At 54.7% G+C, this 11,593-nt stretch overlaps 1 protein-coding gene across 13 annotated transcripts in view; it reads left to right on the forward strand.

Annotated features, from left to right (window-relative positions):
- DNM2 (dynamin 2) overlaps window positions 1-11,160 on the forward strand; it is an 89,629-nt gene extending 78,469 nt beyond the window's left edge. For 7 of the 13 annotated variants that reach the window (XM_081284100.1, XM_081284105.1, XM_081284107.1 and 4 more), the window contains 6 exons: window positions 2,761-2,870; window positions 5,742-5,853; window positions 6,340-6,504; window positions 7,540-7,772; window positions 8,743-8,994; window positions 9,648-10,579. In XM_081284100.1, coding sequence (XP_081140226.1) covers window positions 2,761-2,870; window positions 5,742-5,853; window positions 6,340-6,504; window positions 7,540-7,772; window positions 8,743-8,994; window positions 9,648-9,717 — 942 coding nt within the window. In that variant the 3' untranslated portion in view covers window positions 9,718-10,579. Of the gene's footprint in view, window positions 1-2,760; window positions 2,871-5,741; window positions 5,854-6,339; window positions 6,505-7,539; window positions 7,773-8,742; window positions 8,995-9,647; window positions 10,580-11,024 lie in introns of those variants that run through there. The other 6 variants (XM_081284097.1, XM_081284104.1, XM_081284096.1 and 3 more) reach the window with 2 other exon arrangements.
- Window positions 11,161-11,593: the final 433 nt, after the last annotated feature.

The following is an 11,593-nucleotide window of genomic DNA, read 5'->3' on the forward strand; positions in this document are numbered from 1 at the left end:
AATCTTCAGTTAAGTCTCCAACCCAGTGGGAAACAGGACTGTGGAAGGTGACACTTACCTCAAGGTGTGCCTCACTCTGGGGGTGGCAATAAGTTTAAGGGACCGGCGGGGGCCATCCTGAAGAGCTGTTTGCCCAAGCCCAGCCTAACCAATGTGCAGACTACTGTACACATTCAGAGCCTCCTGAACACTAGTCTGAACACTGGGATGGCGGGGCCGGCTATTCATCCCTTGGGCCCCCAGCACGGCAACGGCAGGGCCACCACGCAAGGCCATGCCTCGGCTCCTCTGAACAGGCGAGAAAGCCACTGCTCCTCCTGCGACAGTCTGCTCTGTCGTCTCTTCTGACGTGGCAAGGCTGCAGCCGGCTCACATCTGGAGAAAGTTGTGGGTTTTCAGGAAATCCAAAGGAGGGGGTGGGGAAGGAGGTTGGTGGGAGGGAGGGTTGGGTCGCTGGCCTGTGCGCAGATCTCTGGGGTGGGGGAGGGGTGCCAGCACTCCTCTATGTCTGTGTGTGCCTGTGTTCTGTGTGTGTGTATGTGTGTGTGTGCGTGCGTTTGTGTGTGCGCACGCGCATGTGCTGGCAGTTGCAGGAAGGCAGCCACCGAGTTCTGGGCGGAATCACACTATAAACAGTTCCAGATGTGGTGTCTCGCTAGGAGCCAGGAAGGCCTCTGACTCAGTTGCTTGGCCTGGCTGGTGGCTGGGAGCTTCCTGCCTTATGACAAGATGGGGCAGGGGTCACAGAGGCCCTTCCACAAACCTCCAGGAAGGCCCCAACCCTGGCCCCCTCTAAAGCCCTAAGCCCTTCCCCAAGAAGGCGGAAGGCCCTGGGCCCTGTGTGCCCTGTTTTGTCTGCAGTAGCCGTTGACAGCCTTTCTTGGATACTGTCTGTCCCCTGGGCTCTCAGTGTCCTCCTGTCTCATGGTCAGTGGGCCCCTCTGTCTGTGCTGTGCCCTGAATCCTTGCCCAGAACCCTGGGGGCTGGCCCTGGAGCCAGTCCTACCAGCAGAAAACCCCTGGAGCCTCAGTGGGCATGTCGCTAGGCCTTTGCCATGTCAGCAATCCTCACTTCCTATCATGAGTATGGAACTCGAGTGCTTCTGTTGACAAATGGGGAAACCAAGGCACAGGCGAGAGAAGAGACGTGTTCAAGGCACACAGTCAGGAAGGGGTAGACCTGGCACTTGGTCTCAGCCAGGCCCCCTTGCGGCCAGCCCCACCTAAGTCCTGACTCTCTGCCTGAGGGGCAGCCCCTAGCTCCCTTCCCTTCCATCTCTGTGGCTGCTCTTGAATTCAGAGGCAGCAGCAGGGTTGAACTTCATTCTGGGGCTTTTCAACAATATGGAGACAGGACATGTGACAAAAAGTTTCTAAAGACATCTGAGTGCTGAAGAAAGGAGAATCGCAGAGAGAACCCAGCTTTGTGTCAGGTGGACATGGCTCGTGAAGTCCCACAGTGGCCCACACCACCTGCTGTGTGCCCCTGGACAGCCAGCTTTCCTCACTGAGCACAGTGTCATCCTAAGGACATTGAAGGAGAAAGTTCCATGAGCTGATAGATGAACAGCACATGGCTTTGGTCACTGGGACCTCTGCTGCTGCTGTGGGTCACATGCATGTGGGAATCAGGGACCCTGACTGCTTTGGTTCCCTGCTATAGAAGATTGGTTCATGGGCCGGGTGGGGGTGCAGTGGTAGAGTGCTTGCCTAGCATACACAGGCCCTGGGTTCCAACCCAATACAGCAGCAAGTGACACCACTGAAGGGGCTCAGTCCCGTGTTGGGCACAGAGTAACTGCGTAGTCGATATTTGTGGGTTATACAGGTCTTGTGGTGCCACCTCCAGCTGTGACTTGCAGGCGGAGGGTCACACCTCTGAGCTTCCTCCCCAGCAGCCTATGGAACTGCCATGCCCGACACTTGGTGGGCACTCCCTGAAGGGGGCCACCCTTACAAACCCACTGACAACTGGGCATGAAATGCATGCCTGTAATACCCCAGCCACTCAGTAGGCTGAGGCAAAGAGATCACAAGTTCAAGGCCAACCTGGGTGACTTAGTGAGACCCTGTCTCAAAAGGGGCTGGGAATGTGGCTTAGTGGGTTCAACCCCAGTACCAAACCAAACAACAAAGCCACAGATGACGCCCAGGCATCAGATTTCCAGCTCTGGGATCATGTGAAGCAGCAGTCGAGGTGTAAAACCCAACCTGCCCCTGCCTCTGCCTGCCCCTCTGTGCCTCAGTCTCTCTCCCTGTAAAATGGGATCATCATGATAGCTCACTGCTAGGCCCTTTGGGAAGTGCTTCCATTCACTCACTGGGGGTTGGGGGGGTGGGTTCTTCGTGTCCTCACTGAACAAAATAGATGGGCATCTGTCCTCCAGGAACTACTGAGCCAGCCCAGGTGACATACAAGCTATCACGTGGGTCACTAAAAGCAAGGCTCATGGGGGTGTGGGGTAGGGTCAGCCCATGAGGGTCCCTTCTGCATAAAGACTTGAGGTAGACAAAAGAAACCCTCATAGTTCAAGGCCATTGGCATAGAAGCAAAGGTCCTGGGGAGGGAACCCCCTTGGAATGTCCTGAGTGTCAGAAGGAGAGAGTAAGGGGGAGAGCTCTGGCAGATAAGTTAATTCACATAAAGTCAGGAGCATGGGAAGTGCCACATGCTGGCAGTAGCCCTGGCGGAGCATCCTGGCTTAAACTTCCTCATGTTGCTGGACATCCCAGAATGACTCCTGTCCCCTCTGCCCTCAGGAAAAGGAGAAGAAGTACATGCTGCCCCTGGACAACCTCAAAATCCGTGATGTGGAAAAAGGTTTCATGTCCAACAAGCACGTCTTTGCCATCTTCAACACAGAGCAGAGGTAAGGGGTCCGCAGGGCCTGGGAGGCCTGGGATGCAGACAAATGGCCTCGTTCCTAGTCTTTCAACAGCGTGCACTGAGTGCTTGCTCCCAGCAGTCCCTTCCTTTCCTTCCAGAAAGGAAGTAGGGTGAGAAACAGAAAAAACACCGGGTGTTTCTGAGGAGTAGTCAGGGAAGACCTGTGGTCAGAGATGGGGATGAGGTGATTCAGCGAAGGCGTGGGGAGCAGAGGTACCACAGGGAACCGGCTGTGGTCCTCACAGGCGCCCTCTGGTAGTTGTGGGGCAACCCTTGGTGGGTGGGCAAGGAAAGAACCTGGGGCGGGGCGGGGCCAGGTGGGAGATAATGGAGCCAAGGATGTGGAGGAGGAAGGAGCAGATTCCAGGTAGAAGTAGAGCTGATGAAATCCTCTTGGACAGGCATGAGCGAGACACTGATGGCAAGCCTGGGGACTTGGGCCTCAGCTGCTGCTAAGGGCTAAAGGGGGCAGTGAGGTAGGGCAGGTTTGGGCTTGGTCAGCAGCTCAGCTGGGACCTTGCTGAGGGAGAGGCCTGGGAGACACCCTCAGAGTAAGTGGGAGGCGAGGGAGATGCAAAACGTGGTGTCCAGGAATGAGTCTCAGGCAGAGATATGAACTGGGGAGTTGCTGCTACATGGATGGGATTCAGAGTCCTAAAATCAAGTCAGCCGGGGGCGTAGCTTGGTGCTAGAGCGCTTGCCTAGTGTGTGCCGGGCCCTGGATTTCATCCTAGTACCACAAAAAGGGAAGAACAGGAGAAAGAAAACAGTCCTGAAAGCATATGAGTCCCCCTTCAAGGGAAGATAGAGATGAGGGAGGACCCAGGAAGCTCTTAGGACCTACCTGAGTAGAGGAGCAGCTATGAGCAAAGGCCTGGTGTTTCTGTGTGATCGGCCAGTGGGCCCTGGTGTCCTCCCTGCTGGCCCCAGCACCGTCGCCCCACTGCTCATCCCACCTGCTCCAGCTGTCTCCTGTTTTCTGAAAGAAAAGTTCTGTCCTGGGCTAGCTGGCCTGCACCTCTGAGACCCGCTTGGCCAGCCAGCAGCCAGGGCCCAAAACCTTTGAGATTCACCTTCCTGGCCAGAAAGCCTTCCTGTGAACGGGAGAACCTGAGCTCTCCACTGGGACACGAAGCCCTTCCTGGCCGCAAGCAACAAGGCAGCCATCCCGCCTGGGAGCCCTGCGCCACCCTGGACAGGGGTGACAGTATTACCAGAAATATCTTTTAAGACTGGAACCAAGGCACCCAGAATAGTGATAGAAACAAGATAAACATTTCCTTGTGTAGTTAAAGAAATTAAGTCTAAAGGGAAGAGAGGCAGCTCTAGGTATTGGGGCCCAGACCCCACTTCTTGTTTCTCAGACTTCCTGGATGCATGGCTCCCATCTCTTTGTCCAAGAGGGCCACCCAAACTCCAGCCATTGTAAAGCAGCAGAAAGGAGAAGAGCCACAAAGGCCCGCCCCTTCCCTCTGACTCCCTCCAGACTCTTTGAGGGTAACCACTTGCCCACGCTGGTTGGTCAGAGCTCTGTGATGGAGCCATGGCTGACCTCAGGGCCAGCACTCACTTGAGAACTTTAGGGTCACTTGCTGCCTCAGCCCTAACTGTTTGTGTGCCATGTGACACTGAAGTTTCTGACCCATAGAGCACTTGAAAAACACAGTCCCTCCTGTCTTGCTTCTCAAGTCCTTGGTGCTCTGCTTCTACAACCAACTTGCACAAGCCTTGCCAGGCGTCTTGGTACTGTCCTTGGAGTTCCCATTGTACCCACTCCTGGGACTCAACCACATACATGCTAGACCTCTGGTGTGCAATGGCCACTGGCAGTTATTTACATGCAAAGGATGAAATGAAATGAAAAATTCATTCCTGTGGTCGCTCTGGCCCCATTCTTAGTGTTCAGAAGCCTCCTTGGTGGGGCAGAGTCAGGGTGTTGAGCTCAGTGATAGAGCACTTACCTACAGTAGGTGAGTTTTTGGATTCAATCCCCAGCACTGCAAAAAAATAAAAATAAAAAAAGGCATTTTAGGGCTGGGGTTGTGGCTCAGTGGTAGAACGCTCACCTGGCATGTGCGAGGCCCTGGGTTCGATCCTCAGCACCACGTATAAATAAAATAAAGTTATTGTGTCAACTACAACTAAAAAATATTTATTTTTTTAAAAAAAGGCATTTTATAGAAGCTGCCTGCACCTTAGGCTGCCACATTGGATGGACAGTACAGAACATTCCCACTGACGGGCGTGGTGGCGCACACCTGTAATCCCAGCAGTCGGGAGGCAGAGGTGGGAGGATTGCAACTTCAAAGCCAGCCTCAGCAACTTAGCAAGATGCTTTCTCGAAATTAAAAGTGCTGGGGATGTGACTCAGTGGCTAAGCACCCCTGGGTTCAATTCCTGGTACAAAAAAAAAAAAATCCATTGTCACAGAAAGTTCTGGTGGAAGTTACCTCTGTAGGCTTCCTCATTGGGAGCTTCCCAACCCAAAGGTAGGTGTTATGACACACATGCCCACTTTGGGGCTTTTTGACAGCTTTTGGCTCCCACAGGAGAACTCAAATGAAGGGTACGGGCAGTTCCCAGGAAAAGAGTTGGCAACAAAATCCAAAGCCAGAGGTACTGCTCCACCAGGCCCTCCCTGGGCCTATGCTCTATGCCTGGTCCCATTTACGTGCTGGACACACTAACTCACAGTGACCCCTCAGCATCAAGGAGGAAGGTGCTGAAGCCATGCTGGAGCCCAGGTCAGGTTTGAGTCCCTGCTCAGGCAGAGAGACCCCAGAGCTCACACCTCTTAGAGGTCAGTCAAGTCCATGGGCAGGGTCAAGCTACATGCCCCTTCCTCCTGCCCCAGGAATGTCTATAAGGATTTGCGGCAGATCGAGCTAGCCTGTGATTCCCAGGAAGATGTGGACAGCTGGAAGGCTTCATTCCTACGTGCTGGGGTCTACCCTGAGAAGGATCAGGTGAGGAGCCGCCCTGCCCTACCCGCCCAACACTCCTTGTGCTGAGCTGACCCATCTGGGAGAGGAAGGAGGCAGGTCATTACTAGACCTTGTGTACAAGGATTCTCTGAAGGTGTGTAGCTGACGCCCACTTAAGCAAGAAAAGCAGAGATGGGATCAGCTTGTCATCAGAATCCCAAAAGTTTTCAACTGAAGCTGCTACAGTCAAGGATCTCCATGGATTTGGGTCTCATCTGCGTGGTCCTCTTCTCTCTTCCCATCCTTGAGGTGGAATGAGCATGGATGCATTTGGTCTCCAAATACATTGTTACCACAACTAGGGGAAAGGATCTGGGGGCGGAAAGGACCTACAGGATGTCAGGGCCTCTGACAACCAGGGGTGTTTGGTTATTGGTGGTACATGGCAAGCAGTACCCAAAGAAAGGCAACTCACTACAATCACCTCAGGCCTTAGTCACCCCCCACCGCCTCTGCTCCCTTTTGCAGGCAGAGAATGAGGATGGGGCTCAGGAGAACACCTTCTCCATGGACCCACAGCTGGAGCGGCAGGTGGAGACCATTCGCAACCTGGTAGACTCCTATGTGGCCATCATCAACAAGTCCATCCGCGACCTCATGCCAAAGACCATCATGCACCTCATGATCAACAACGTGAGTGCAAAATTCAAATTAGAATGAGTCATAACATTGTAACCTGGATTGCAGGCCACACTGGGCTCCTGGTTCCATTTAATCAGGTAACTGGAGCTAACACTGCGCTTGCGCGCTTTGTCTAAACCCTGTATTCCCATCTCTAAGAAGTCTGTGGCCTGAATACTCCTATCTTACCTAAATTTGTCCTACCCTCGAACAAGTATAAAATTAATGAACAAAAACTGGTAGTGTTTAAAGAAAAGCAGTTAAAAGATATAATGGGAGAAAAGATATCAATAAAGGCATAAGGTACTGGGAAGAAGGGCTGGGGATGGAGCTCAGTGGTAGAGCACTTATCTAGCATATGTGATGGACTGTGTTCAATCCTTGGCACCACATAAAAATAAACAGATAAAATAAAGGCATACTGTCCATCTACAACTACAAAAAATTAATTGATTAAAAAAATGTAAAAAAAAGTATGATGAGAGAAAAGATACAGAGGGATAAGATACTACAATAAGGTTTTGGGGTATGATTCAGTGGTAGAGCACTTGCCTAGCATGCATGAGGCCCTGGGTTCCATCCCCCAGGACTTCAAAAAAATAATAATAATAATAGAAATAAATTGAACAAGAATCTTGTGAAGGTGGGAAGAGCATTTTGAAAGCACCCCTGAGAGACTCAGCAGACAGCTGGATAGAAAGCTTACCAGACACACTTCCAGCTATGCACTCCAGTGTAAAGGAAAAACCAGGCTAAGCACATGGTGCATGCCTGTAACCCTAGCTAAGCATGCGGGTCACAAGTTCAAGGCCAGCCTGGACAACTTAGTGAGACCCAGTCTCAAAAAGGGCTGGGGATACAGCCCAATGGTAGAGTGTTCGCCCAGCTTGTGTTGGTTTCAATTTCTAATACTGCCAAAAGCAAAAGGGGAAAAAAAAGCCAAAGGAATCTCTGTTCTAGATAAAGGGTGGTTTTTCAGTCATGGTGAGCCACTGAGTTCTTGGCTGGGGTGATGGGAGGGCCTGACCTCCCAACCTTTGTCTCCAGACGAAGGCCTTCATTCACCACGAGCTGCTGGCCTACCTATACTCGTCAGCAGACCAGAGCAGCCTTATGGAAGAGTCAGCCGACCAGGCCCAGCGGCGGGACGACATGCTGCGCATGTACCATGCACTCAAAGAGGCACTCAACATCATTGGGGACATCAGTACCAGCACTGTGTCCACTCCCGTGCCCCCACCTGTTGACGATACTTGGCTCCAGAGCACCAGCAGCCACAGGTCTGGGAGACTCTTCCCCTGCATGCAGCAGAAGCTGCTGCTTGTGGGTGCCCAGGTCCATCCACATATCCTTCAGGGTCCTGGCAGGAAATGGGGCACAACGAAAGGGTAGGAAGGGTGAAGGGGCCCAACCCTAGATGGCACAACACCCAGGGCTGAGCTGCTGTCCTGCCCGAAGAAACAAGGGAAGAGGTGGGTTCAAGGTGCCAGTCAGGGCTGGAGTGGGTAGAAGCTGCATGTATATAATCCTGACTCCTCATTTTCCTGCTTTTCTGCCTTCTGGTGCTTTCTATTAGTTCAGCCCTTCTGAGAGAAAGAGGTCTGGGTGATGCTGGCCATAGGGGTTAGCCTCCTGGGACAGAGAAGAAAACAGGCAGGCAGGGGGGTTCCTAACCAGCATACCCCACCAGCAGAGCTGTTAGTAGAACCAATACCTATCTGCATGGGGTTTGGGGATACCAGGCAGGGACACAGGAAAGATAGTTGCTCTGCTGAGACCTTACAGCACCACAGAGTTCCTTAGAAAGAGAACCCAGATTCCAGGTCTGGGGAGAAATGGGTGCCCAGGCTCAGCAGGGAGCCCACTTAGGGGCTTGCTGGTTCTGCAGCATCTGGAGGCAGTACAGCTGGATTCTGGAAGGGTCTTGGGCTACGAGGGTGGCTCAGAGGCCATGGGGGGGGTCCAAGTGGGGGCTGCTAAGTGGTAAATGCCCTTTAGGGTGTAGGCATAACATCAGGGAAGCCGGAGCCCTTGGTGGCAGAGGGGAGGCAACGCCGGGGCATGGCTCCAGCTGTGGGTGGGAAAAGAGTCATTGCTGAGCAGGTCTAGGGAAGGGCAGAGAATCTCCCTATACCTTTGATGCCTCTGTGGCCAGAAGCCCCCAGAGTCTGGGCCCCCAGTGCCACACTGTCATGGCCGATGCTCACACCTCCCCACTTCACCTCACAGCCTCTCCCCGTTCCTCCACAGCCCCACTCCACAGCGCCGACCTGTGTCAAGCGTGCACCCGCCAGGCCGGCCCCCTGCAGTGAGAGGTCCCACACCAGGGCCACCTTTGATTCCCGTGCCTGTGGGGGTCGCAGGCTCCTTCTCAGCGCCCCCCATTCCATCTCGGCCTGGACCTCAGAGTGTGTTTGCCAACAATGATCCCTTCTCAGCCCCACCTCAGATCCCATCCCGGCCAGCACGGATTCCCCCTGGGATCCCCCCTGGAGTGCCCAGGTAAGGTTGGACCCCGCTGGCTGCCTATCATGTAGAGCCCCCAGCCTGCACACTGGGGTCTCTTCTCGAATCTGACTCCCTCCCTCCTAAAGATCTTCTGCCATGCTCTAAGCAGGGAGTGGAAGAATTGTCACCATCCTGGGGAATGAAGGCCCAGAGAGGCCAAGTCCTTTGTCCAGAGTCAGAGTGGTAGAATCAGGGTGACTCCAGAGCTCTTGGCTCATCCTTTAGACCTAAGTAGCGGGCCACCATGTAGCTTGGCACCCCTTGCCCTGGGTGCCTGTGAATACCATTTACCTTTGTTTCCCTACTGAGGACACAAATGCCCGCGCCAGCCATTGCAGGCTTCACTCACCCCGACCCACCCTATGGGCCAGCTCTGTTCTTCCCACTTCTGTGAAGAACCTGAGATCCAGGGAGGGCAGGGGACATGCCCAGGGTCACACAGCAAGCCAGTGACTATGACACCAACAGACAAATACCAGGATTTGTCAACTCCCTCCTGGTACTTGAGCAGTCTATGGTGTACCCATTACTGGGAACACCTTGGGGTGGGGTGGGGTGGGCTGGGCTGGGCTGGGTCTTCAATAGTTGCCCTGCTTCTAGCCTCACTACCCTCTCCCCCTTCCCATCTGTCTTTATTCTCTTTGCAGCAGAAGACCCCCTGCTGCGCCCAGCCGGCCCACCATTATCCGCCCAGCCGAGCCCTCCCTGCTCGACTAGGCCACACGGGGGGCATTTCCTCGGGGGTCCTCACATACCCGCGGTGCAGGAGCTTCGGTGGTCTGGGCCCCTCTGCTGCCCCTGGCGCTCCTGCCCCTATTCTGGGACCAGGCTCCCGTAGGCAACCCCTGCCTCTTCCTCCCTAAACTTGGCCCCAGTCACCAGCTGGCCTGGCCCCCATTCTGGACTGGACACTAGAATGAAGGGGCCCCGGAGCCCCAGGCAAGGGGGTTCCAGGGCACTGCACTTTGCGGGGTAGGGTCTCAGGGTGGCAGCAGGAGTAACCACCTTGGATACCAACTCGAATGAAGGATCCCGGCTGTGGTAGCAGGGACTCTGCCAGGAGCTTCTCTGGCCGGAGATATTCATATAGGAACAGGCTTTCTGGAAGCCGGGGTGCCAAGGGCATCTGTATCCCCTAGTCCTTGTGGGACAAGGAGTATTTCCACCTCTCTCACTGGGAGTTCCCCAGCAGAAGCCAGGCCCAGTGGGCGCAGGACTGCCCACCGGGCCCAAGTTGTACATATTCCTTCCTAGGCCATATTAACCACAGCCTGAGCCCAGCCGGGGCTTGGCTGCCAGAGGTGCCTTCACCAGGCCTGGAACTCTCAGCCCAGGCCAGCCTCACTCTTTCCTCTCTGGGTGCCCTCCTTCTTCTGGGACCCTCAGGGGGGCTTGGGCTCTGTGTGGGTTGCGGAGGCTTTGGGGGTCTCTCAGCTCCCGTCAGGCCTCCTCCTACCAGGCGGGCCCCAGGCACCTCTCTCAGAGCAGAACTTCTTGCTCACTCCTTTCTCGGTTTGACCACTGTAAGTGCCTGCACTCTGTATCCTATTAATAAACTAAAATAAAGGGAAGAACCTTCTGGTGGCTGCTGTGTGGGCCTTTTGTGTCGGTGTTCAGGCAGAGGTTGTAGCCTAGCCTCTCCTGGGCCTCTCACCGGGAACCCTTTCCTTTCCATGAGGAGCCCTGTAACCTCACCTAGCAGGGGCTCTGCTCTGCTCTGCTCTTGGGCAGTCATATTTTCTGGAGGAAGCCTGACACCAAGGGAGAGTTTTCACCTTCCTCAGTACCCCAGAATCAGAACAGATACTCCCCGCTCACCCCCAAGCCCCCAGCCCCACGCCTGGCTGCTGCAGGTGACCCAGTGCTGAGGTAGAACAGGAATCCCAGCTGCTATCCAGACCCTGCATGGTCTGACCCCTCCAGGCCTCTCTTCTCCCTCTCTTGCCCTCTTGGGGGATCCAGGCCTTTTTGCCCAGCCCGGGACACAGTTAAACTTTGCTTTCTGATTTTTCTTTTGTGCCCAGGCGACCACCTCCATCGGCTCCCGCCCGACCTTTCTTCTGAGCTTCGTGGGAGATCCCTCCCGCCTGCCTGGCTGCCCTCTTGGGGGCAGGTCTGTCCCAGCTGGTGTCCCTGAGCCCCAGTCACCAGGCTCTGTGAGATTTTCTGACCATAATTTATTGACTCCAGTATGCAGGCCGGACCACCCTTTGTTCCTTGGGGCTCCTGCACAGGCTTTGGGCAGACCACCCCTCGGCCTTGTCTGGGCCCCCTGCACAGGGAGGGGTGGGTGGTCCTGCAGACCCTCTCCTGGAGTTCTGTTACCAGACCTCACACTCAGCAGGCCCCCCGCTGGGCCGAGGGGCCAGGGCCTCTTCCTGTCAAATAAAGTGACTATCCTGGCAAGAAATCTGCAGCCCTGTCTCCTTTTCAACCCCTGACATGAGCAGGCCGCCCCCAGCCTAGGAGAGAAACTAAGGCTTAGGGTCCCACAAGTAGCAGGCACCCTCCCACCACAAGCTGGCTTGGGGAGCCCAGGTGGGGACTCCGGGAAGTTGGCTTCCTGGGCCTGTCCCACTCTGGGTAGTGCTGA

The sequence above is a fragment of the Spermophilus citellus genome, assembly GCF_964194105.1.
Source record: "Spermophilus citellus genome assembly, chromosome: 3".
Lineage (NCBI taxonomy): Eukaryota > Metazoa > Chordata > Mammalia > Rodentia > Sciuridae > Spermophilus > Spermophilus citellus.